Source organism: Megalops cyprinoides, chromosome 12 (genome assembly GCF_013368585.1).
Source record: "Megalops cyprinoides isolate fMegCyp1 chromosome 12, fMegCyp1.pri, whole genome shotgun sequence".
In the NCBI taxonomy this organism is placed as follows: domain Eukaryota; kingdom Metazoa; phylum Chordata; class Actinopteri; order Elopiformes; family Megalopidae; genus Megalops; species Megalops cyprinoides.
Window position 1 is genome coordinate 101,858 of NC_050594.1, and position 26,761 is coordinate 128,618.

The 26,761-nt window shown below is 46.0% G+C and overlaps 1 protein-coding gene across 2 annotated transcripts in view; it reads left to right on the forward strand.

Moving 5' to 3' along the window:
• bahd1 (bromo adjacent homology domain containing 1) overlaps positions 1-26,761 on the forward strand; it is a 65,590-nt gene that overhangs the window by 36,628 nt on the left and 2,201 nt on the right. For both annotated transcript variants that reach the window (XM_036542913.1, XM_036542912.1), the window contains exons 2-4: positions 15,160-16,812; positions 23,781-24,136; positions 26,018-26,177. In XM_036542913.1, the coding sequence (XP_036398806.1) occupies positions 15,180-16,812; positions 23,781-24,136; positions 26,018-26,177 (2,149 nt within the window). In that variant the 5' untranslated portion in view covers positions 15,160-15,179. The remainder of the gene's footprint in view (positions 1-15,159; positions 16,813-23,780; positions 24,137-26,017; positions 26,178-26,761) is intronic.

The following is a 26,761-nucleotide window of genomic DNA, read 5'->3' on the forward strand; positions in this document are numbered from 1 at the left end:
TTTTAATATTTTATCTTGCAAGAAGAGCCAGCGAGCTGTAGCCCAACATCAGCTCGGTTTGAACGTAAACGTGTTGTGATCATTCAGGGTCTTAATGTAAAGCTTGCTAGTTAAATCTGAATGCATAAAATATGGGTGCTTCTTAGGCCCGCACAGTACATTATAAATAGTTTTGGAAGTAAACCATTTGATAGATTTTGGAATTGAATTTAATGGTAGGGTCTGTATATTTTAAATGTTGGTGCTGGGTCCTATTAACATGTCAGCATCTGCAAGATTTTGGCTGTGCGTGACTGTGGTGCTGTATAAAACGCATGATCCCGATTGTGTGATACGCCCTGTGTGCTAAGCCCCGCTGTGGCTTTAGCCGACATTCCGCTTAAGCATCACATCCATTAGCCTTAGCTTTATTCTGGGAAATTTTCTTTGGCTGCACATGCTATGATACGACGCTGCCCGTTGGTGAAGGAAACAGCGCTGGATCCTGTCCGAGCCGCCGCTCGGTGCTCCAGACCCTCTTACTGCCGTCACCTGCCGAGAAACAGCCGAGACTAAACACTTGCAGACACATGCTTATTATGCTTATTACAGAGCAGCGGCGATCGGCTGCGTAATGCGAGTGTTCAGGTCGGGGCACCAAGGCTGCCTTCGTATCGGACTTTGGTGTTTTAGACCTTACAACAAATAACCTGTCTGCTCTCTCTGATACCGCTAATTACAGTGTGTATCCGACACGTCCGGAATCTGCTCAGCAGGTTGTAAGGTCGATCTAGTCCCATCGTTAAGATTTCATTAAAATTATAACCTATGTTTTTATTTGAATGTAAAATGCTGTCCATTAACGTAATTTAAAACGAAAGGCTCATCAATGTAAAGAACAGAGTTCATTGTAATCTAGGTTAATTTATGTTTAGTAAATCGATTATCCTGTCCATGGGCCGCTGGTAGCGTAACAGTTGAATTCATCGCCTTTGATTCCGTTTGTTTTTCGGGAAGATCATTTCCTGCTGGTCGTTCTTTCCACGTTTTTCCACCTGAACTGAATGTTTTCAGACTGCGTAAGCCTGATTAACAAATGAAGACTGATCATTAACTGTTTTTCGGTTACATTTTTCAACGGCTGTGGGTTCATCTCTGCCGGGCCTCAGTGATACAGTGATGGTGAAATGTCCCCATGGAGCCGCTGCCGAACGTGAAGTTCGGGGAGCTGCGGAAGTGTATTGTCGGGTTAATTGGTATAATTGATTGCTGTACTTACTTCTGGCACCTAGCCTATTTGTCAGACTTGCTTTTTCTTCTTTACATGTAATTGACTACCAGTGCAACATTTGGAATTACTAGTATAATGACTGGACAATTTCAAATGCTAGACTGACAGATGTAGCAACTGGTGAAAAACTGCCAGTTAAATGCATTATGCAAAGTATATTTCAGTTATTTTACATCTATTTAAAATTTTATTAAAAGGAAGTGATCATAGGGAAATGTTAAATGCATACTTTGTGCATGGGAAGTGTGACTACTGAGCTGAATCTTTTTCAGATGGTATTACAGTTGTGTAATTAAACCAGCTAGTTCTGTTAGTACAATATCAAGTAATGAATGTATCTCTGTTTGGGGAAAAATGGGTTTCTGTGTACCACAAGAGCCTGATGTCAGCAAAGACATTTTTTGCACTTTTGTAGGTGTCATTGTGCCACAGTATATGAAACTGTAGCAATTAAATGACATGTGAATCACATTATTAAAGCATGTCTTGTCACAGTCAGGCATCTTGCTTTCATATCCCCTGACAGAAACTCAAGACGTATCTTTGATTTTTACCCTCATTAACTTTAAATTTGATTTCTCCTCCTCATTTGTTGTATTTCATGCTTCACTAAGTCAACATATCTCAAAAAAAGAGCAAGAAGTAATGGTGAACCTACTTACTGTATATCAGGAAGTTCCAGGTTAATGATTCCGTCGACTGAAGCCAGAGTGAGGAGGCCTGCCCTTCAGCTGTGTTTTTAACTGTTGCTGTTGGACACAAAATCAGGATGACAGACAGATATAGATTCTCATTGAAAATGTAAATTCAGAATGTGCTTCATGGATCGTTAAAGGCTCGGTTGGACTAGTTTAAAGAAAAGGGCAGTCTGGTGTATCCCCTCATTTTTCTTTGCGGTTCAGTTGTGTTACTTGGCCATTGGAGGTTGATTTCCTGAAGTAGTTCTGTGATATTGGGACTCAATAGAAACACAAACTTATTATTAACCGTTTAACTTTGGGAATAATTCACAGATGTGGGTAGTGGTGTCGAGTGTGTGTCATTGTTTGGTGGGTAAACATTTTGATATAATTCCAGATAAAGTGAATTGGTTATTGATAACAGATCTGAGATTGTTATAGACTGATATGCTGCCACTTAGTTTTGATTCAATACCTTGATATTTATTATGCAGTGTTATGTAAGTATATATTGGAAATTATTTGATAATTTAGTTACACACTGAATGATTATGGTTTCATAAATCTATTTATTACATTATTTTATTATATTCAAAGTTTGAAGGCTTTTAGGAAACTGATCTCAGTTAGAACTGAGATTTGTGTGTCCTGTTTCCACTCACAACACTGAGAATATGTTACATAGCCTATATGTGAAGCTCAGAAGAGGAAGTTGATACTGTTGCCCAAGAGGTACATTTGTCTCAATAATTTAAAGCACTCTGGTGCATATTGAAAATGATGGGAGGTGTGTGGCTCCTGGCTCCCTGGGTGGTGAGACCAGATTACCCAGAAGCCTCTTTGTCTGGTGAGGAGTTGAACAGGGCTGATTATGCCCCATGCCTGTTAGCTGGGATGAGATATGATCTGTCTGACCCAGATATTTACCCTATCATTCAGAACATCAAACATGCAGTATGAAATAGTATATTATGTTTAGCAGTTCAAGAGTAAAACATGATATTTGCATATAATTTAATCATTTGTAGGAATAATGTCAGTTCAGATAGTGAAGGTTAAAGTCAAACTGTGGCATGATAAACTTGAAAATGAAAATATTGTACATTCATTACATGCCACACTATGGGCGGAGCTGTCGTGGAGGAGGCGGAAGAGGGAGTCAGTGAGTTTATATCGTGTGTCCAGCTTCCTCACAGCTGGAGTGCTGGGGAACATGAAGAGCAATACTAAGAAATCGGGGATGAAGAGGATTTTCTAGCAGTTAAAAGGTATTGAGGTACTGAACACGGAGCTGAGAACAGTTAACACAACAGTAAGCAAGAACTCAAGCTTTGAAGGACATTTAAGTTACAGCAGGGATAATATTAAGGGAAATGAGTGATGGAACAGGAGAAAAGCAAAGAAAAGGAAAGAAAGTCACAGAGAGGAGTAAGTACATAAGGGAGGTCAGCTTAAAGAACAGTGATGGACATGCATTCACCAGGATATTTTGAGGCAGAAATTCAAAATGAGTAAATGGCCTGAGTATTGACAGAATTGATAGCGGTGGTGGCATATTAAAGCAGCAGTATATTTAATTCATGCTTTTTTTGATTACAGCTAAGTAACCATTTGAATTGAAACAAAAGCTCACAATACAAAATTAGGTGCCCTGATTTTAATCATTGAAGAACAATTTTAATAAATCATAGAAGCAGGAAATAAAAATGGCATCTTTGAACAGCAGTGTCTTCTGTGCATTGGGCTGCCATTTTTCTTACAAACCTCAGCATTGGTGGCAATCACAGAAATTTTCTAAACCTCAGAATAGCTGCTTAACCTAGTTAATTGTTAAAATTATTGATGTAATTTTGTGATGTGGTGTACAGTTTTGTGGTTGATTTTAGGGCCACGGTTTTGTTGACTGTGGAATCTAGTGTGAAAGTCTGTTCAAGGTATTTTCTTAGGGGCAGTAAAAAGTGAGGGTATAATGAAATACTGTGGCATGTTTTGCTGAAATTGTTGTAGCAAATAGCCAAGTGACTTAGCAGTCAGCCTCTATGGGAAGCTGGCCATAGTTAAATTATGACTGCTGACTAATGACCCAGCTTTGCTGGAGGCCTCTCTGGAAGCCCCACATCAGTAATGTCCCCCAGCAGCAGGAGGCACAGAGTGAGGAAATATTAGGACGCACTGTTCCTGGAACAGGGCCTCCGGGTGCCTGGCTCCTGGTCACGGCCTCCTCAAGGTGTCCTCACATCTCATTTTGTGAGACTAACAAGCGCAAAACCATCATTCATGTGGGGTTTAATTGAGTGATCTGCCCTGTGGTGCCTCTCTTCCTGCTGACTATGCGGTCACTGTGGGGACCGGGTGTTGCATCTCGGGGGATGTAGGTCCATTGGATTGACTGTAGTGGTCGATCCTTGCATGGTGTTTCTCGTCATGCAGTTAGCCCAAAATGTGAAGGTGTTTCAGTTCAGGTGACACTGAATATTTGAAGGTTCAGCCATGAGAGCACTATCTGATGCCTTGGCTCAGTATTCAGGGTCTTGCTGATTAACAATTAAAGTTTCTGAATTCTCATCAATATACATAAAGGAGAGACTGAGCTTCCTTTGTAAAATAAGATGTTAATATCTTTAGCTGTCAAGCTTTAAAGTGTCGGTCAGTATATCTCTCTTAATGTGTTATTATTTACACCAAAAGTACTAGAGGTGCACACAGTGCTTGGGGGTTGGAGGAAGCAGAGGTTGACTGTGCAGATGTTTTAACTTGTTTTTATTTTCATCAACAGCTCATTAGCATTGATCAGCTGGCATGGTACAATCAGACAGGAAACAAAAGCAAACATTTGCTGACCAAATTCAGAAGGGGCCCACTTTTACACCACAGTGTGTTCTTTGAAACCCCTTAATAAACTATCATATCAGGACTTTAATCACTATTTCCCATCAGACACAGTGTAATAAGCATGACTTGCATAATACGAAAAGTCTACAGAATACGAGAAGTTAGTGGTTTTTTGTTTGTTAGATGTTAGGTGAATGTGGGATTAGATATTTACAGTAAAATGGTATACATATTCATTATTCTAAATACACTTGCATATGGAATATAGTATAAATATTAAGTATTTTGACACATACTTGGTGATTTCGCGAAATGCAGTACACCGAGAACATCAAGACAAAAATTTGTCTTTTGATGAGTATGTATGTAGCTACAATATGCCAGAAAACAAACTCTTCAGACTTCCTCAGAAGCTCAACTGAATGCAAAGGCAACAGACCCACAGTGGGAATTTTCATTACTTTTCCAGACTTTTTTTTTTTGCCATGGTTTTTTTCTTGCTCTTGTTCTCACCTGTCATGCTCTCTCACCTGCTTGTCTGCAGCCTGGATTTTGTTTCTGAATTGTTATAAACTGGATCATAAATGAGAAATGCCTGCACGACATAAGAATAATATTGACCCGATGAACCCATTGTTGAGGAACCCATTGTTCTTTAAAGGTTCATTTCAATCTACCAGCAATTTGCTCAGCAGAAAAAAAGTCTAGGCCTTCGTGTGTTATATTTACTCCAACACATGGCGTTTCCACATTTCAGAGCTTTGAAATGTGATGGAAATGTCCCCACTGTGCGAGGAGGGGTTGTGCCTTCTGTGATTTAGAATCTGTGTCAATCCACTGTGAAACATGGAAATAACACACAGACCTGAGCTCCAGGACACTCTCACCTCTTAAAATGATAGATTGTATAACAGGACTCCATGTGGATGTTTTCAGAGTTTGTCCAATAGGTGTGTCCATCTCTTGGGCTCTCAGTAGTGCAGTGATGCTGTATGATTTTCATGCATAGTTTGATTGGGGAGAATGTTCCGGGTCAGAGTTTATACATCTTATTGGGTTTGCTTTGACAGGTGTGAAAGCTCACTTTACACTACAGCGAATACTAAGTAGATAGATTTAGTGAGTTGATTGATTTTATATAAACTGATGGGGGTTGGTCCTTACAGGTCCCCTTTTCCGGAGGTGAGGTCATAGCTGGAAGGGAACTTTCCTAAGCAGCGAGCGTCTGTCTGAAAGATGCCGGACAGCCAGTGTTCTCCCCGTTTGTTTTGCTCTGTTAAAACACTGTCACACCTGTCTGACAGTCGCTGAGTTCTGTGCTTTCATTCACGTATCTTCAGTCATACAAGGCCTTGCATGAAAGAATTACATGCATTTGAATACTTGCGATGTAAAACTGTTTTGTGCAGTTTTTCACTTGCCCTTTAAATCTTAACATTTTATTTATTGCTCTTTTTGTTTTTTTGTTTATTTTCTGTTACTTTTTTATCCAGTCTGTTTTGTGAAGCACTTTGTGTTGTATTTGTAATGCATTATTAATAATAATAATAATAATAATAATATCAAATCTACAGAACCAAAATTGGAGCAAAGATGAACCACCACCTAAGGCTTCACACTGGCTTCCCTGTGGAGGCCACATTTCTGTAGTTTATCTGCTCTTCATGTTCCCCAACCCAGCATAAAAACTGCTCTGAGGAGAGGGAGAGCCGCAGGTGTGCGTGTCAGAGGACTTTAACACCCACTGTAGATCCGGTGGTAATTGGAGACGCTTCACCGTGCTTCACACGCAGGCTGGGCTGCTGATGCACGGCTGTAGATGTTAGGCTGGGCAGGTATGCGTCACAGCCTGTTAGTTGTAGCGCTTCTGATCCACCCACTGTCAAGTTTTTTTCCCCAAGTTTTTGGTTCAACAGGTATGTACATTTATGACCCTCTAAATTTGTGCTTTGGCAGATACAGTTCAACTGTAAGATAAAGTGCAAAAAAAGAATGCTGTCATCACCTGAGTATTTGCTTGCATGCAGAGATTCATTGGAATTGTTCCAGGGATGTTGTGGCTTACTAGGTTCAGCTTTCTGTAATTGTACAGACTACTTAAAATTATGAAAGTTATTATTTTCTTTAAAAAGTAGCTAAATGATCATCACTGCGAGAGAACATAACATTGCCAAGGGTAGTTTGCGATCTTGATAACTAGCAGGATACCTAGTTAGCTGGCCAAGTGTTCATTAGCTAGCAGCACACTACATTACATTACATTATTCTTATCCAGAGTGACTTACTTAGATTACAGTTTTTTTTTTATTATTATTAACGATGCTATCCATTTATACCGCTGGATATTTACTGAGGCAATTGTGGGTTAAGTACCTTGCCCAAGGGTACAGCAGCAGTGCCCCAGCAGGGACTGGAACCGGCAACCTTTCAGTTACGAGTCCTGCTCCTTAACCACTATGCTACACTGCCGCCCTAGTTTAGCCTACTAACATGTAACGTTGGGTAAGGTTAGTGATGGAGGTTACATTTGCTAGCAAGATGTTATTTTTCAGGTGTGTACTGCTAGAAGGTTGATATGTTGTAAATGCAATGCCAAGCAGGCAGATCATGGCGGGAAAGTGCACTAGCTGGTGTGTCAGTGAGCAATGTCTGTGAGCCCAGACTTCTAAGATACAGGTCAACTTGCTAGCTAGCTGTAATGTGAATGGTTGCCTGCAGGGATGTTCGTGAGTGTGTGTGTATGGTTGCCTGCAGGGATGTTCGTGAGTGTGTGTGAATGTGCTTGCAGGGATGTTCGTGAGTGTGTGTGTATGGTTGCCTGCAGGGATGTTCGTGAGTGTGTGTGAATGTGCTTGCAGGGATGTTCGTGAGTGTGTGTGTATGGTTGCCTGCAGGAATGTTCGTGAGTGTGTGTGTATGGTTGCCTGCAGGAATGTTCGTGAGTGTGTGTGTATGGTTGCCTGCAGGGATGTTCGTGAGTGTGTGTGTATGGTTGCCTGCAGGGATGTTCGTGAGTGTGTGTGTATGGTTGCCTGCAGGGATGTTCGTGAGTGTGTGTGTATGGTTGCCTGCAGGGATGTTCGTGAGTGTGTGTGTATGGTTGCCTGCAGGGATGTTCGTGAGTGTGTGTGAATGTGCTTGCATGCCTGTATGCATGTGTTTTTCTGCAGCTTCTTTGACAAAGAGAATAATTACTGATCAAATATAACTGCCTTAGCAGTACAGTGTAGTAGTTAGGAAACTGAACTTCTGACCTGAAGGTCGTGATGAATGGGACACTGTTTAGCAGAGGTGTGGGCTTGAGTCAATTAATTTGGACAGGAGTTTGACTTAAGTCTCAGTTTTGGGAGTCAGGTGTTGAAATATGGCTACATATAACTTCACATGAATTTGGCTCAAGAATGTGACTTGGTTTTGCTTCTGCTGTGTAGCACTGAGGCATAATGGTACATACTCTTTTTAAAGAGAAATAAAAGTAAAATACCAAACACTCAAAGGATTGGCACGCCAGTAATTTGGTTTGTGAAAAACGTGATTTATGTGAATTTTAGAGATGGAAATCTTCCTGTTATCTCTAAAGTGTAGATATGGGAATAGAGTTGCAGGTGGATTAGAGAAAGGAAGGTAATGGCTTTTGGTGTAGCTGAGGAACCCCCTGCTCTGTGTGAGAAGAACTGTGGGATCTTTTATGACCACAGAGTGTCAGAGCTTCAGTTTAAAGTCTCATCCTATAGACACCATCCTCCTGCAGGTCAGTGTCCCCTTCACTGCACTGGGGCATTTTTCTCCTTTTAGGTCCAGTTCTAGAGAAGCCTGCCACCTGCTGGCCAGTTAATACCCCTTCCAGCAGCAACCTGTGTTTCTCTGATCCAAATACTAACCAAGCCTAAACCCACTTAGCTTCCAGAGTCAGGCAGAAGAGTATTACAGAGTGGTATGGCTGCTGGCCAATAACTGAAAGTGATCAAACAGCAGTGACATCTACAGTTGCATCTCGTTGAATTCACTTTTAACATTTGTTGTTTGATTTACAGAAAGTAACAGGTGTAACAAACCACCTACTTAGTCTTATAGCTGGCTCCTGATTATAACTGGGGTAGTTCAGCTAGTTAGCCAGCTTGCTAGCTAAATATTATATCCATAGCCAGCTGAAATGGAAAATCAGCTAGCTAGTGGTTAGCTAAGTCACTAGTTTCCAGCGATTTACAAATGTGAATTTGGATTTTTGGATCTTTTTCATCTGAAAACAAATAGTGTCACTGCCCAATCCAACTTGACTGATTAGCTTGACCTATATAGCTAGCAAATGTAAGCTCTGTTGGTAACATTAGCTATATGACAGTAGACTAAATTAGTTTGCAGCTAGCTAATTAACACTCAACCATCTTGCCTTAGCTAACTATTAGTCTGGAAGTTATCCAGCCAGCAAGCTAAGTTTGCAATGTTATGTTTTCTCTTGAAAAATGAGTTTGTAGCATGTTTGTGTTTCTTGCATCCACTGAAGCAGTGTGATACAGGCAGGTAAGCCAGAGCCAGTGACAGCGGCTCGGTGTCGACCCTGATATCAGATATAAGGTCTCCAGTTTGGAACCAGACACCCCCTCACTCACATCCCATCCTCTGAGAGAGGATGAGGTGAGTGCAGTAACAACAACAGTTTGTACAGTTACAGTTAAACTGCAATATCTAGGGAAGTGGAAATTCAGTTTGGGAGGGTAGCTTTGTGACTCACTTCCCTGACTGGGCATGCTAGAAAAAACATTCATGTTGAGCACTGCTAATCCAGCACAGAAAGTTAGAGGAGTTGAGTGTGAATGTGAACTTCAATCAAGTTAGCAGAAATGATGATATCACTGTAAATCACAGACACTGCTCATTCTGCAGGTAAAATGAAATGCTACTAAATCTGAATGGCTCAAAGGTAAAATATTCTCACTAATGGCTGATACTGATTTTTCGTGTTTAATCAGGATTGACAACAATCAACTATGGGTGACGTACAGGCTGATTAAAAGAAACACTATGTTGACTACAGGCGATAGGCCAGCAGCGTTTTCAACAAACTGTCAAGTGTGTGTGTGTCTCTGGAGTCACTGTAGTTTTAAGACTAACCTGTGCTGTGCAGCTGACATATTTATCCTTGGTTGGTGCATAGTTTGCCCTTATCATGCTGGCTCTTGTTATTATTCTTTGCTCCTAATTGCATTATGGTTAAATTATGATGGAAACAAATTTTAAACTTTTAAAATATGTATTTGAATTTGGAACCAGGCATATTATGGTGTTAATTTTAAAGTGGTTTGCATGATACAGCAGGTGTGCTCAGATTCCATTATTAAAAAAAATATTTTTACATATCTTATTCTCTCTTGGTTTATACTAAATGATGACCTAAAACTGAGATATCTATAGAACAGTGGTCTGAACAGCAAACCAAGGCATCTATATTGAGTACTGTATCTAACCAGTTACTAGTTAATTCCCATTTCAGCCAGTGTGAATTGTGGGTTTCTGCCTGTAGAGGGCCTCAGAGAGCTTTCCTTTTGCACAGTGAAATTGCTGCTGTGTAATTGCTCCCCCTACAACACATACACCCCTATGAATGCAGCGTTCGGCAGGAACTGTCTCATCAGTCCAGTGCTTTCTCACCTCCCCTGTGATAGACATTGCACAGCAGATCCACCACATCATCACACTCTTTTCCCAGACCACTGGAGCTGAACACTTCCTCTGTCTGCTGTTGTAGTGCAGAGCAGTACTGTGTGTGAGGAAACCTGCTGAAACACACTCTTTCTCTGTGTTGTGTGATGGTCTGCAGCCTTCTCAGAAGCACAGACTGCAGTGGAGGGAAACATGTCCTGCAGTTGTTGGGGGCATGAGATTTTCTCACTGCTAGGAACAGTTGTGATTCCACTGCTCCTCAGGAATTTGTGGTCTTAAGCATCTCAGTAATAATGACAAGGTGCTCTCACAGGGTCTTGCTTCCTCTTAGGCCTGTTTACTTTACAAGCGCTAGATCTGTTGAAAGCATATAGTGTTCAGGATTGCTGTTTTGGGTGTACTTTTTTGGTCTTTGTGCCATCAGGAACTTCCAGGAATGTAGGTGACAGTGTTTGTAAGATAATTTTACCAAATTAGCAGAAGAGAAGTGCGAAAAACAGTGTAAATGGAAATGTATATTTTTAAAAGCAGGAATGTTTTTCCTGTCAAACTGATGGATCATTCAAACTGAAAGTGTGAACATTCCAGAATAGTCAGCCAGCAGCACAAGAGTTCCTGGTCCAGGAGAATGGGCTAGGAGCTGTATGTCCAGTGCGTGTGGGAGAGAGCGACTGAGCCCCAGGAGAGGGAGACCTCAGGCCTGCATCAGCTGTGCTATTGGCCCGCTCCAACCCTCAGATGAAAAGTCATCCGCAAATACAGCAACCACTACAGAACTGAGACAACATCCACAAACCATGGGGCTATCTTCAAAACCACCCCTGTAACCACTGCCAGACAGATTGCTAATTCATGATGAGCTGCACACACCTCATTGCGTAAGAGTGCAGTGCTTATTTTTGATATTTTATGCAAATATCTTCCAGGAGTTTTACTTGATTGCCTCTTTGTTATGGATCAAGGAGTAATTTTCAGTTTTTCCTAGATTGGCCCTTGGGCTTTTTCTGGTTTTTCATTTCCTCTGGAAAAATCTGTGTACAGCACTTTGACAACGCTGGTTGTAAGATGTGGCATATTAAAGGTGTTTCTGTGGCACTGCATGTGACAGACAGCGAGCGTGTGAGTGAGAGGTAGAGAGGACTCCACAGCCCTGGGCCAGGCAGTGTGAATTTTACTTTAATTACACAGTCCTGTTTCTGTTCTCAGTGTGTGTGATTCTGGAGGGTGGACATTTGGCTGGTGAGATCAGAAAGGCCCTGTACATATAGCGAGGAGATGAGTTTAGATGATAGGCACATTCTGGGGCACACATGTCCAGAAAGGGGTCAGAAGGATGTAAGTGGGGCACCTTAGCAGGACCTGTCTGAGAAACTGACCTGGCTCGGTGTTGTACACTGTCGGGGTTGAAGTGTGAGGTATGGTCTGACACAGCTGAAGAGGAGGGATGGGAAACTGCCAGAGAACTTACAGCAGGGTGCATTTTTACAATGGAAATGCTCTTCCCCTAAAGCACAGAGCCACCCGCTGCCAGCAGGGTGCATTTTTACAATGGAAATGCTCTTCCCCTAAAGCACAGAGCCACCCGCTGCCAGCAGGGCCCTTGAAGTGGTAAAGTCAGCTGTGAGAAAAGTCTCAACCAGTAGCCATCTGGTTTACTGAAGCTGGGTGAGCTGAGCAGATGAAGCAGATGGAGATGACTCTGTCGAGTAAAATGGGGTTTTGATTGGGCTGTAGTGGGTCAGCCGCATGCTGTGGAGTCTAAGCATTCAGGAGTTATTTCCATCCAGAAGGAAGTGTGTTGTTTAAACAGTCTCATGTCAGCAAAAGGGCCCTGCTGACTTTCAGTCACCTTTTTGTTTATTGGACTTATTAAGGAACTCCTCCATTAATTATTCTGATGTATACCACTAGGCTACATCTTCAAGGTGGCATCACGCTGGTTGTATGGCTGGCTGCGCTGTGATTATGTTATTAAAGATGTCGTTAAAGATGACTTTGGTGGTCTTCCTGCCAAATCGGCGCAGAGTCAGACCCCATGGAGTCTGCCAGAGAACAGAACCAGAGAATCCAAACATGAAATCAGGACAGGCTCTCTCTATCACCACCGTTTTAAGCAAATATTTCTGTATGGTAATATGCCCTGCTGGTGCGTATTACGCCCTGCTGGTGCGTATTATCTGTGACTGGTAGAAACCTGCATCTGCAGCTCTCTGCACATGTTACCGTTCCCTCAGAGTGAGAACGGTCTGACTGCAGATTTTATTGCTCAGAGCTGGCTGTGCTAGCATGACATGGAACTTAGAGAGGAAATGACATCACATGAAGGGCAGCCCAATTTCTACATGACCTCCAGCACTCTGCTGATTTGAAATGAAAGGACGTGCAAAACAAGTAAATATTAACAATCTGTTGCTGAAATAATGGGGAAAATGACCACGTCAGATGCCTGACGGGAGTTTGTTGAAGATTGTCGTTGTTCTTGTTATTAATGCCATTATATCAACTTCTGTAACTGTCATTCACACTTTTGCTGAGTTCATCCTAAACAATGTCCAGCATCAACATTTAAAACACAGTAACTCAGTTTCCCGGAGGAATTGCAGTGTCCCAGTAGGGGCCTTAGCGGAACAGCCCTTCCTGTCCCTGCTACAGGGTGCTGAACCCTTCCTGTCTGCCCAGCTGGCAGGAGACAGGAGTGGGTAAAACTGAGGCAGGTGTTTCAGTTGGGAGTTTGTGTTGATACAACATTTATATAATACTGTTTGTATTTGCATAATGTTAATATATAAAAAGATTTTGGATAACAGTTCATTTTGAATAATTTCAAAATAACAATAATCCTTTTGGTTTTGGGTGTTGTCAAGCCCTCTCACATTCCCTCTCTTACTGGTATTGGGTGTTGTTCTTGTCTGTCTTAGTATTATTGTCTTCTTTTCAAAAGAACATTGCCATAATTGGCATTTTGAAGGTACCTTTTTTGTGTCTAGATAGTGTTTTCAAATAACTTTGGTAGCAAGTTTGAAAGCATGCACTTAGTTTCTATATTACCTAGAAATAAATACAAATATACGGTGATCATTTCAGTTTACTTTCTTAAAGGATTGTTGTTGGGACAGAGATTTGAAATTGGAGGCTTCACAGAGTAGTCAGTTGGGTTTGAGAGATTGATTAAGCCTTGCTGCTGCAGGATAGGTTTTGTTTTATACCTCATAATGGCTGTGTTAAGGGTTCAGATACGGAAATCTGAGCCAGGACCACAGCATGCCTCTGTCTGCAGCCAGCAGAGCTCTCTGTGCATTTCTGTATTATAAACTCCAGCATGATGGGGGTCATTAGCACCACTTCTCTGAGAGATTGAAGATGTTCTCTGCTAATGAAACGATACTGTACTTTCTCTTTTGGCAGGACAGTGAGGTCTTTTGGCCACAACTCCCACCTGGCCTGTATAGTGGTCAGGGAAATCCCATCAGCTAGTTCACTAAATATCACAATATTCATGTAGGTATATGAAAAATAAAAGTATGTTACTCTTGTGATGGTTTATAAGAGCAGTATTAGAATGGTAAATAGGCAGGATGGCTCCATTTGGCTGTTGTGCAGCGGCTTGAGGAGTTAATGATGTTATAATGGTGAAGGGAGCTTTCTGTCACCTCCCAAGCTTATCAGTCAGTCAGTGGGACTGAGGAGTATTTCATTCCCTCACAAAAGCTGATAGCATTGAATAATGCATATAATTCAACCTTTTTACCGTGCAGCATATGATTTACATTACTAATGTATGTGCTTGCAGGACTTTGCTTGTGGATCGCCTCGTTCTGCTGAAAGTGAGGCGCGCCGTCTGCACACACAGCTCTTTAAAATTAACGATGCACGTTCGTCACTGTTAGCTTCTAAAGCCTGATTTATGCTTCTGCTTCGAATCGACGGCGTACCCCCGCAGAGCCCTCTGCGTCGCCGCGTACCCCTCCACCGTCGCCTGACGTGCACCTGCAAAAAATTGTAACTTCACGTCAAGGCGACGCAGACCGCAAAGACTGTGATTGGTCCACTCAGTACATTATTTCCGGCATTTGGCTTTTCCGGTTTCTCCCTCCCGCTATACCGCCATTTTTAAAGTGCTCGTATTGGAGTTGTTTTCTGCGCGATAACCATGGATCAAGTTGAGGAGCGTTTAACCAAAGAAGTACGAAAATACGAGCACAAATAAAAGCATTTGTTGTTCTACATCAGTCATTTCCAGCTACAACAACACTCTTTCCCTTTCGGTCGCCATTGTTCGCTGTGAGCGGAAAAATGAAGTGGGAAGCTAAACAATCAACGAGTTTCGTGATTGACCCTTCAGAAACCACACATCCTCTAGCGTTATGGTGGTGAATTTCACAGCAATGCAGAGCAACGCATTCAACCCCGACGCAGAACTTCAAAAGGTTCACGACGGCGTCAAAGCGACGGCGGGGGTACAATGCAGAAGCATAAACCAAGCTTAAGACTGTGGACTGTTGATATGCAGTGACCTTCAATGGGATCTTTTGTAGATGTGACTGCAAGATTGTGATTTTTTAAATTTTTAATGTATTTATTTTAAGAGGATTGACTGTAGATGGCTGACATCATCACCATGTCAAAGATGAGTTTGCAAAGTTTAGTGACATGTTTGAGTGTTTCTGTGGCACCTGCTGTTTTGAATTTTAACTTGAGTTTTGTGTCTCTCCTCAGGCTCAGTGTGGAGCTATGTGATGACCCATGCGCGGCAGAAAGATTCTCTGAGCCAGTATCAGAGTGAAGGTGGGGACCAGGTCGGGGGCGGGCCGCATGGTGAAACGATGGGCGGAGCCTGGCCCGAGTGCCCACTGGGAGAAGGCAGGACCAAGCAGGGCGTGGCCAAGAGAGGCAGATTTAAAGAAATGAAGGACCTGAGTGTGGAGCAGGACAGGAAGCTGTACCCACTGAGGGGGAGGGTGGGCGTGTCTGAGGTGGGGACACGCAGCTGTCGGGTGCTGCTGACCCGCCTGGAGGCGAGCGGAGTGCAGGGGGCGGGCCAGGACAGCGCGCCCGACAGCCTCCCCGCTGGAGAGGATCAGAGTGCCGTTTCTGCACAAGAGTTCAGCATGCCCCTCAGCTGCGGCAAGAAGGCCCGCAGAACGTGTCTCCTGGCACTGGAACCAAAAAACAAACCAAAACCTGAAAAACCTGTCCTGTACCCACCCGCCCTGGAGCCACGCAAACGCAGGCTGGCCTCTCTCAATGCCGAGGCCGTCAACAGCCTGTTACTGGAGAGGGAGGACCCCCAGCAGACAGCCAGACTGGCCAAGAAGCAGCAGCAGCACCGGCTGAATGGAGAATGCGCCTCTTCCAGGGAACAAGCCAAGGATGTGGCAGCTCCTCGCAAAGGACTGGAGGCTCAGAAGGGCTCCAAGTCGCAGAAATCCCAGCTGTGCGGAAGCCACAAACAGCACAAGAAGGCAAAGCTAGAGGGTGGGGGCCTTGAGGGGATTAGCCTGGACAGTCCAGCCCCCCGGCGCTTGGCAGGACTCAATGCTGCTGCTCTGCTAAAGCTCACTAGCGCCTCCTCTGGTGCCAAAAGACGACTCAAGACAGATTGCAAAGAGGTTTGCGGGACACAGCGGGGGAAACACCCGCACCCAAAATCACGGAAACAGCAGCAGAGAGCGCACGGGCAGCCGAAGGCACTGTCTCAGGGGGGTTGCGCCGTGTGTAAGAAGGAAGCCCTCCACCCTGAGGTGGAGTGGGAGGGGACTGCAGGGGGGCACGGCTTCACCAAATCCTACCTGTGCCGAACCGTGCTGGGTTATCCTCTACAGCCGGTCAAAGAGGAGCAGACGGAGACTGAGGTCAATTCCTTCTACTGTTGTGCCCAGGAGGGCAGTGTAAAGTACTGCCGCGGAGGACTGGCCCTGTTCCTTGGCCGTCAGACGTACAGCGAGCCAGAGGACCATTCCCAGTCCTCGCTCAAGCAGGAGTTCCCGCCCCCTCCCCACTCGCTGACACACCCCGCCTTGGCCATTGGCACGCACCCTTACCCCTGCTTCCCTGGCTACTATGTCCACATCGCCCACCCCAGGGCCTCCACGCCCCCCCCGAGCACGGGCCCCATGCCGTACCCCGCCTCCTCTGTACCGCCCCTCACTCTGTGCAGCGGCGGGGTCCCCAGCTCCAAGCTGCTGGCCTCTTCGGTCTCGCACGCCTCAGGAATCCCACATCCAGCCTTCTGTGGCTCGGTCGGGTCACCCTGCTTTGGGGAGGCCTGCAGGGTCAGCGGCTATGCCTACAGAGCCATGCAGCCCATGGCCAGCAGGGGCTGCTCTTACAATACGGGCTGTTCTGGTTGCGCCCACAAAATCAAAACTGGTAAGTGAAGGGAAGGGCTGCAGGGTTTCCTTCTCCTTTTGTTGGACATGTGGTTCAGACTAATACATCTCTATAACAGAAAATACTACAAATGAAAGACCTTGAGTCTCATATAAGAGTCCTCGCTGAGCTGCTTAGTGTGTGTAACCGTGGTACAAACTGCTTTTTTTCCTTAAGGACTATAGCTAGCTGGCTAGTTAGCTAAGATAAGCATACTGAATGTCAGCTTGCTAGCTAACTAATTTACTTGTTAGATAGCTATAATACATGGCTAACTAACTGGCTATATTAACCAGCAGAGATTCCCACAACAGACTCCTGAAAACATATCTCTTCAAGCTTTATTTCTAGTCTACCTTCCTCTCTATCCTATCTATTCCTATGCAAACTGAAGTGTTAAATTTACTGATTGTCACTTGCCCAGATTGACAGGTCACTGGCCAGTTTTACTCACCCGAAACGTGTTTGTACTTTCCCCTCTCAGGCAACTGGCGGTGTGGCACCCTGTACCGCGAATGTGTGTGGGCATGTTAGGGGCAATAGGGCGTTTTTTGTAAGCAGGGACTCTGCTCCATCAAGTACCTCCCCCCACCTAATTTCATATTTTGGAAGATAATATCATAATAACATTGTGACGAGGATCAGGACTATTTTTAGACCCTCTATATGTCTCCTGCAGTTGGTTGAAGGAGTACTCTTGGGGGGGGGGGGGGGGGGGGGGGGTCTGCGCACTTACTCTACATTCCCAATTACTCACGTCCTCTCAGACAGGATGTCCAGCCATCACTCAGGTGAAAAGGAGAGAGTTATAGCCACAGGTGGAGATGGTGGCAGTTGTTTTCCTTCATTGTGAGGTTAGCAGCTGTGTCTGCTGCTCCTTAGGCAGGCCTGAACACCAGGCTGAACTGCCCATGCTGTTTGCATCACACATGGCTGCATGTAGCTGCGTATGACTGTGTGTGGCTGTGTGTGGCTGTGTGCAGCTGTCTATGGCTGTGTATAGCTGTGTGCGTGTGGCTGCGTGTAGCTGTGTGTGGCTGTGTGTGGCTGTGTATAGCTGCGTGTAGCTGTGTATAGCTGCATGTAGCTGCGTGTGGCTGTGTGTGGCTGTGTGTAGCTGCGTGTAGCTGTCTATGGCTGTGTATAGCTGTGTGTAGCTGTGTGTGGCTGTGTGTAGCTGTGTGTAGCTGTGTATAGCTGTCTGGCTGTGTATAGCTGTGTGTGGCTTTCTATGGCTGTGTGTAGCTGTGTATGTGTGGTTGCGTGTAGCTGCATGTAGCTGTGTATAGCTGCGTGTGGCTGCGTGTGGCTGCGTGTGGCTGTGTGTGGCTGTGTATAGCTGCGTGTAGCTGTGTGTGGCTGTGTATAGCTGTGTGTGGCTGTGTATAGCTGTCTGGCTGTGTATAGCTGTGTGTAGCTGTGTGTAGCTGTGTATAGCTGTGTGTAGCTGTGTGTAGCTGTGTATAGCTGTGTATAGCTGTGTATAGCTGTGTATAGCTGTGTATAGCTGTGTGTGGCTGTGTGTGGCTGTGTATAGCTGTGTATGGCTGTGTATAGCTGTGTATAGCTGTGTGTGGCTGTGTATAGCTGTCTGGCTGTGTGTAGCTGTGTGTAGCTGTGTATAGCTGTGTGTGGCTGTGTATAGCTGCGTGTGGCTGCGTGTGGCTGCGTGTGGCTGCGTGTAGCTGCGTGTAGCTGTCTATGGCTGTGTATAACTGTGTATAACTGTGTATAGCTGTGTATAGCTGTGTGTGGCTGTGTATAGCTGTCTGGCTGTGTATAGCTGTGTGTAGCTGTGTGTAGCTGTGTGTGGCTTTCTATGGCTGTGTGTAGCTGTGTATAGCTGTGTGTAGCTGTGTGTGGCTGTGTGTAGCTGTGTGTGTGTGGCTGTGTATAGCTGTCTGGCTGTGTATAGCTGTGTGTAGCTGTGTGTAGCTGTGTGTGGCTTTCTATGGCTGTGTGTAGCTGTGTATAGCTGTGTGTGGCTGTGTGTGGCTGTGTGTAGCTGTCTATGGCTGTGTATAGCTGTGTGTAGCTGTGTATAGCTGTGTGTGGCTTTCTATGGCTGTGTGTGGCTGTGTGTGGCTGTGTGTAGCTGTGTGTAGCTGTGTGTGGCTTTCTATGGCTGTGTGTAGCTGCGTGTAGCTGTGTGTAGCTGTGTATAGCTGTGTGTGGCTGTGTGTAGCTGTCTATGGCTGTGTATAGCTGTGTGTGGCTGTGTGTAGCTGTCTATGGCTGTGTATAGCTGTGTGTAGCTGTGTATAGCTGTGTGTGGCTGTGTGTAGCTATCTATGGCTGTGTATAGCTGTGTGTGGCTTTCTATGGCTGTGTGTAGCTGCGTGTAGCTGCGTGTAGCTGTGTGTGTGTGGCTGTGTGTAGCTGCATGTAGCTGTCTATGGCTGTGTATAGCTGTGTGTGGCTGTGTGTAGCTGTGTGTAGCTGTGTGTGTGTAGCTGTGTATGACTGTGTATGACTGTGTATGGCTGTGTATAGCTGTGTATAGCTGTGTATAGCTGCATGTAGCTGTCTATGGCTGTGTGTGGCTGTGTGTGGCTGTGTGTAGCTGTGTGTAGCTGTGTGTAGCTGTGTGTAGCTGTGTGTGTGTGGCTGTGTGTAGCTGCGTGTGGCTGTGTATAGCTGTGTATAGCTGCGTGTGGCTGTGTGTGGCTGTGTATAGCTGCGTGTAGCTGTCTATGGCTGTGTATAGCTGTGTGTGGCTTTCTATGGCTGTGTGTGGCTGTGTGTAGCTGTCTATGGCTGTGTATAGCTGTGTCTGGCTGTGTATAGCTGTGTGTAGCTTTCTATGGCTGTGTGTAGCTGTGTATAGCTGTGTGTAGCTTTCTATGGCTGTGTGTAGCTGTGTATAGCTGTGTGTGGCTGTGTATAGCTGTGTATAGCTGTGTGTAGCTGTGTGTGGCTGTGTATAGCTGTGTGTAGCTGTGTGTAGCTGTGTGTGTGTGGCTGTGTGTAGCTGCGTGTAGCTGTCTATGGCTGTGTATAGCTGTGTGTGGCTGTGTATGGCTGTGTATAGCTGCGTGTGGCTGTGTGTGGTTGTGTATAGCTGCGTGTAGCTGTCTATGGCTGTGTATAGCTGTGTGTGGCTGTGTATGGCTGTGTATAGCTGCGTGTAGCTGTCTATGGCTGTGTATAGCTGTGTGTAGCTGTGTGTAGCTGTGTGTAGCTGTGTAGCTGTGTGTGGCTGTGTGTGGCTGTGTGTAGCTGTCTATGGCTGTGTATAGCTGTCTATGGCTGTGTATAGCTGTGTGTAGCTGTGTATAGCTGTGTGTGGCTGTGTGTAGCTGTCTATGGCTGTGTATAGCTGTGTGTAGCTGTGTATAGCTGTGTGTAGCTGTGTGTGGCTGTGTGTAGCTGTCTATGGCTGTGTATAGCTGTGTATAGCTGTGTGTGACTATGTGCGACAGCCTGCGACTGCGGTCCCTCAGATCCCACTGCTCTTTGGAATTGAAAAGCCCTTACAGGGGCTGCGTGGAAGGTGTTAAAGCTGAGTTTGACTCATTCCTGAGGGCTTTTATCAGCCTGCACATTGTGCACAGTGATTGGCTGGTCCTGTTGAGGGGCAGAGGTCAGGGGAGATGTGGCTTCATCTTCCCAGCAGCCCATTAGCTCAGGACCACCCTTATACAGCATTGGAAATTTAAGTTCGTAATTCGTAATTAAATTCATAAACAGTTTAATAAAAAGCCATCACATGACAATGAGTATGCTTGTTTTAGCTACTTGCTAAAGCTATGAATAGCAAGATAACGTATGATAAATACTTAAGCCTTCCTATATCAACAATCTACATCAACAACAAACTGCAACCCAAATAACAATAAAAGTTAAACAAAAGACACTGAACATGCAGTTAAAATGTCCCATTTTAATTTCTTATTTAATACATTGACATCAGTACCATCAAAACTATCAAATAAATTTGGTTCGTCCGACTGTCAAAATCACTTTTTGAATTGAAGTTGGAAACTGTTGGTAAATGAGAGTGGTTGCTGGCACTGGGTCTGTGCAGGTGCGTATGACACACCCAGATTTTACTCTGAAAAAGGAGGCGGTGCTCGCAGTGCAGACAGCATGCTCTCTGACACAGCATCGGATTGACAGAGCACACCACAGTATACTGCCTCATGTGGCTATGAGGTGTATTGCAGGTAGAAATGCAGTTTTGAGATTGATCTGCAGTTTGGTTTGGTAACCCAATTGAAATTTCCCGCAACCCACCCACGGATCCCAAATGAGACTTTGAAAAATAATGATACACTTTCCTTTACTATTGTTTATGTATATCTATATATTATGTAACTTTATTACTTTAGTTTTTGAACTTAGTACTGTTATAAATAAGAGTGAGTTTTAACAACTTGTTGAAGTAATGGCAACTGTTGGTTTAACGTGAAGAAAGTGCATAAAGTCATAAAGTCAGCAAGCCAGGCTGACCTGAAGTCCAGCCCATCGCGGTCAGCAGCCCAAGTTGGAGCTGTAGCAGTGATTTACTTTGGATGCAGTTGTTGGTTACTGCCCTCTGCTGGTGAGGGGTTGGCATTGCCTTTGTGCTGCAGGCTCATTCTCCACAGTGAGCTCGGCTGGAGACTTCACATGCTGAGCTGGGTGCCTCTTGGCAGCTCTCCAACACCCCCTTCCCTATCCACACCCTCTACTCATACATACAAGCCACTGTAAATACAGCCCCCTTGGTTTCCTTGGTTACCTTTCCCTCCTCCACCTCCAGCTGACCCCTGACCCCCTACAGCCTTTTAATCTGAGGTCCCACCCAGACCCATGGACCACGCCCATCACAACACACCACACAAAACCACCATTGCTGCCTCTGCTGTGTCAGCCCTACAGGTCTACTCCCCGGGCGAACCCTACACACGCACAGGCAGGCCTCATTTTAGCACATTCAGCTCTGAAACGCAGTCAGTTCGTGCTCTGGGTAACGCTCTGTGCGATCTGTGCTCTGAGTGGATTTTGCATGTTGTAGAGCACAGATCAGTTGTTCTCCACTTACTTCCAGGTGTCTTTGACTGGAACAGTAGTTTAAGTCATTGTTTTAGACATTGATCAGAATATTTGCACACCGCATCCATAACTGCGGGTGCTTTCCCAGAATTACACAGCAGTGCCTCCTGCTGGCCACATGCATCACAGCAGTTCTGTTGTGCCACCTGTGCGTGCGCGTGTGTGCGTGTGCGCGTGTGTGCGTGTGCGCGTGCGTGCGTGTGCGCGTGCGTGCGTGTGCTCGTGTGCGTGTGTGTATTCAGGTGTAGTGTGTGTGCATTCAGGTGTAGTGTGTGTGTGTGCGTGTGTATGCGCGTGTGTGCGTGCGTGCGTGTGTGTGTGCATTCAGGTGTAGTGTGTGCGTGCGTGCGTGCGTGCGTGCGTGCGTGCATGCGTGTGTATGTGTGTGTGCGCGTGCGTGCATGCATGTGTATGTGTGTGCGTGCGTGCGTGTGTGTGTGTGTGTGTGTGCGTGTGTGTGCATGCATTCAGGTGTAGTGTGTGTCCCTGCATTGCATTTGTGTGTGTGCGCGCGTTCGTGAGTGTGTGTCTGTGTGTGCGCGTTCAGGTGTAGTGTGTGCGTGTGTGTGTGTGTGTGCGTGCGTGCGTGTTTGCGTGCGTGTGTGTGTGCATTCAGGTGTAGTGTGTGCGTGTGTGTGTGTGTGCGTGCGTGCGTGCGTGCATGCTTGTGTATGTGTGTGTGTGCGCGTGCGTGCATGCGTGTGTATGTGTGTGTGTGCGCGTGCGTGTGTGTGTGTGTGTGTGTGTGTGTGTGTGTGTGCGTGTGTGCATGCATTCAGGTGTAGTGTGTGTCCCTGCATTACATTTGTGTGTGTGCTGTTATCGCTTATGTTTCTTTGGAATCATTTGACTTATCGTTACTTTTCAAGTAATAAACAACATCAAAATTGACCTTTAAACATTAGTTCATATTGAACCCTGTAAACCAGCTTAATATCTCCTGCTTTTTTCTGTACTTGAGGGTTGTTGTATCCCTGTTCCTTAAAACAGTTTTACCACAAAATTTGGGCTTTGGTCTTGGGTTTAGCGGTAGCTCAGATCAGCCTTGGACGGCAAGTGCAGTATATTCAGTTGTGTGAGAAAAAAAAAAATGAATTTGTAAACAACACTGTTTAATAATTATGGTGTGTTCCCTACATTCTGTTGCGTTTCCCATGCCACAGAGGATGAGACTTAAAGTCAGCTGCTCTGAGTGCGCAGAAGAAGGCGAAAGCTTGTGGGAAGTCAGAGGTGGTTAGGGCTAGGTTTAGGGGTTAGGGTTGGCTGATGGCCTTTGGTGGACTGAGACTGCAGATTTGACAGAAACAACTGATCTTGATTTCTGTTTGTTTCATTGAAAAAGGAATATTTTGCCTTTTAGTATTTAGAATTAGAGAAGTGCAGTTTAGCATTTTTAAAATTAAACAAAGATGTGTTTCTGCCATTTGCAGTCAGGACATCACAAAATGTTATGTTTTTGTAAAAGGACTTTTACTACCCTAAGAGAAAGTAAGCAGAAATAATGGATTGACAATGAGAGGGAAATTTACCAGTAATGCCTGTATGTGTGCCTGTGCAATAGTATCCTAAGTGTGTGTGTGTGTGTGTGTGTGCGCGTAGCAGGTGCGTAGCAGTATGCATAGCGGTGTGTGCCAGTGCGTGTATCAGTGTGCGCCGCAGTGTGTGGTGGTGTGCGTAGAGGTGTGTTGTGGTGTGCGTAGCGGTGTGTTGCGGTGTGCGTAGCGGTGCATGGCGGTGCACGTAGCGGTGTGCGTAGCGGTGTGCATAGCTGTTCATGGTAGTGCGCGTAGCGGTGTGTTGCGGTCTGCGTAGTGGTGCATGGCGGTGCGCGTTGTGGTGTGTGTAGTGGTGTGCGTAGCGGTGTGCGTAGCTGTGCCTGGCGGTGCGCGTAGCGGTGTGTAGCACTGACTGAATCCCGCGCTCCCCCGCAGAGGAGTTCCCCGCCTCGCTGGAGGACCGCAGCCCCTCCATCCCGGTGTGGCCGGCCCTGCCCCTCTCCAGCTGCCCCGTACCCAGTGTGCCTCCCGCCGTGCAGACGCTGCTGTCCGACCCGAGCCAGCCGGCGGTGCAGTTGCGCGTGGCACGGGAGTGTCCACAGAGCGCCAAGCCCCCGAGCGGCTCGCGCTCCGGCGTGCGCAGCTCCAGCGGTTGCCCCCACATCAAAGACGGCCAGCTGGCGCCTGGCCACACCGCCAACACCAGCAAGCAGCAGAGAATCTCCCGCCGCCGCGCCACCAATGGCTGGCTGCCCGTTGGCGTGCCCACCGAGAAGGAGGTCTTCATCGTGGTGAGTGCCCCGCTGCACAGTGCGTTTGATTTCACAAGGGCTGGTAAATATTTCACATTTGCATGTTTAAAGCAGCGATGGAATTAAGTTAAAATGTTCTTCTGTCCATGTTGCTCCAGTAGTTTTTTATTTTAACTTGGTTGTGCACAGCATCCTCTACATATTCTCCCAACAGATCAGCACATTTCATTATAACAGTTAAAATGAAAATGAAGACTTGCCAACACTGAGCACACTTTAACCAAGAAGCATCAGGCTGCTAAAAACGTTTAGACCAGGGGCTGGCGTGCGCATAGCCCCGTGTAGCCCCGCGTAGCCTCGCTGTCAGTGTTGGAGGGAGTGTTTAAGTGCCTAACATAAAAATTGTCATGAACAGAAAAGAAATCCTGAATACAATACAATACAGGCAGGTGTTGCTTTTATGCTTGTATGTTGCTGGGTGTGTGTGTGAGTTTGAGTGTGTGCTGCTGGGTGTGAGTGTGAGTGTGTGCTGCCGGGTGTGCGGGTGTTGCTGGGTGTGTGAGTGTGTGATGCTGGGTGTGTGGGTGTTGCTGGGTGTGTGTGTGTGAGTATGTGCTGCTGGGTGTGTGAGTGTGTGCTGCTGGGTGTGTGTGTGTGTGAGTGTGTGCTGCCGGGTGTGTGTGAGTGAGTGTGTGCTGCCGGGTGTGTGGGTGTTGCTGGGTGTGTGAGTGTGTGCTGCTGGGTGTGTGTGTGAGTGAGTGTGTGCTGCCGGGTGTGTGGGTGTTGCTGTGTGTGTGTGTGTGGGTGCTGCTGGGTGTGAGTGTGAGTATGTGCTGCTGGGTGTGAGTGTGAGTGTGTGTGCGGGTGTTGCTGGGTGTGTGAGTGTGTGTTGCTGGGTGAGTGTGTGTGTGAGTGTGTGCTGCTGGGTGTGAGTGTGTTGCTCGGTGTGTGTGTGCGTGTGTGCTGCTGGGTGTGAGTGTGTTGCTCGGTGTGTGTGTGAGTGCGGGTGCTGCTGGGTGTGAGTGTGAGTGTGAGTGGGTGTTGCTGGGTGTGAGTGTGTTGCTCGGTGTGTGTGTGAGTGTGTGTTGCTCGGTGTGTGTGTGAGTGTGTTGCTGGGTGTGTGTGTGCGGGTGCTGCTGGGTGTGTGTGTGAGTGTGTTGCTGGGTGTGTGTGAGTGCGGGTGCTGCTGAGTGTGAGTGTGAGTGGGTGTTGCTGGGTGTGTGTGCGGGTGCTGCTGGGTGTGAGTGTGAGTGTGAGTGGGTGTTGCTGGGTGGGTGTGTGGGTGCTGCTGGGTGTGTGTGTGCGGGTGTGTTGCTCGGTGTGTGTGTGAGTGTGTTGCTGGGTGTGTGTGTGATTGTGTTGCTGGGTGTGTGTGTGCGGGTGCTGCTGGGTGTGTGTGTGAGTGTGTTGCTGGGTGTGTGTGAGTGCGGGTGCTGCTGGGTGTGAGTGTGAGTGTGAGTGGGTGTTGCTGGGTGGGTGTGTGGGTGCTGCTGGGTGTGTGTGTGCGGGTGTTGCTGGGTGTGTGTGTGCGGGTGTTGCTGGGTGTGTGTGAGTGCGGGTGCTGCTGGGTGTGTGTGTGTTGCTCGGTGTGTGTGTGAGTGGGTGTTGCTGGGTGGGTGTGTGGGTGCTGCTGGGTGTGAGTGTGTTGCTGGGTGTGTGTGTGAGTGTGTTGCTGGGTGTGTGTGTGAGTGTGTTGCTGGGTGTGTGTGTGCGGGTGTTGCTGGGTGTGTGTGTGCGGGTGTTGCTGGGTGTGAGTGTGAGTGGGTGTTGCTGGGTGGGTGTGTGGGTGCTGCTGGGTGTGTGTGTGTTGCTGGGTGTGTGTGTGCGGGTGCTACTGGGTGTGTGTGAGTGTGTTGCTGGGTGTGTGTGTGCGGGTGCTGCTGGGTGTGTGTGTGAGCACTGTTTGTGGATGGCCTTCAGGGGGAGGAGGAGACGGCTCTTCGCAGGTGTTATGAGGGGGTGCAGCGGGATGGAGAGCTCATCCAGGTGCGCGACACTGTGCTGCTCCGCTCAGGGCCCAGGAAGAAGTCTCTGCCCTACGTGGCCAAAATCTCCGCCCTGTGGGAGGACCCAGAAACCGGTGAGCCCTGCCGCTTATTTGTATATGAGTAATAATATAATAATATTATAGATAATTCCATAAAAGTGGGACTCATTAACAGCACAAAGGCACCAGGCAACTATTAACATTTTCAAAACATCTCTTTATGTGGTTGGCACATGATTGCCTGATGACTACCCTTATTTCCAACATTCTACTAATATGTATAACATTAATTCTGCCGAACAAACTGACAATTCCATGACATTAACTTAATTTTAAAAGGTACCTACATACTTATTGAGTGCAGACAAGTGAACAAAAATGACCATCACTTCAATTAGGCCTGATTGAACATTGCCCTGCCCCCTAATTGAACACTCATACTGAAGCCTATATAAACCTAACAAGGTTGGAACATGGTCACAGAAGATGAAGCTGAAATTGACATAAATATGACTTTCCCAATGTCTGATGGAATATGCAGCAAAAATATTGTGGGTTTTCAGAAAAAAAAGTGAGTGTCCCAATAATTTTGGACCCCAGTATATATATAACCAATGAATAACTTTCCCACTGAATAAAATGGCAAGTTTTTTTGAAAATGTGCCTAAATGTGCCAG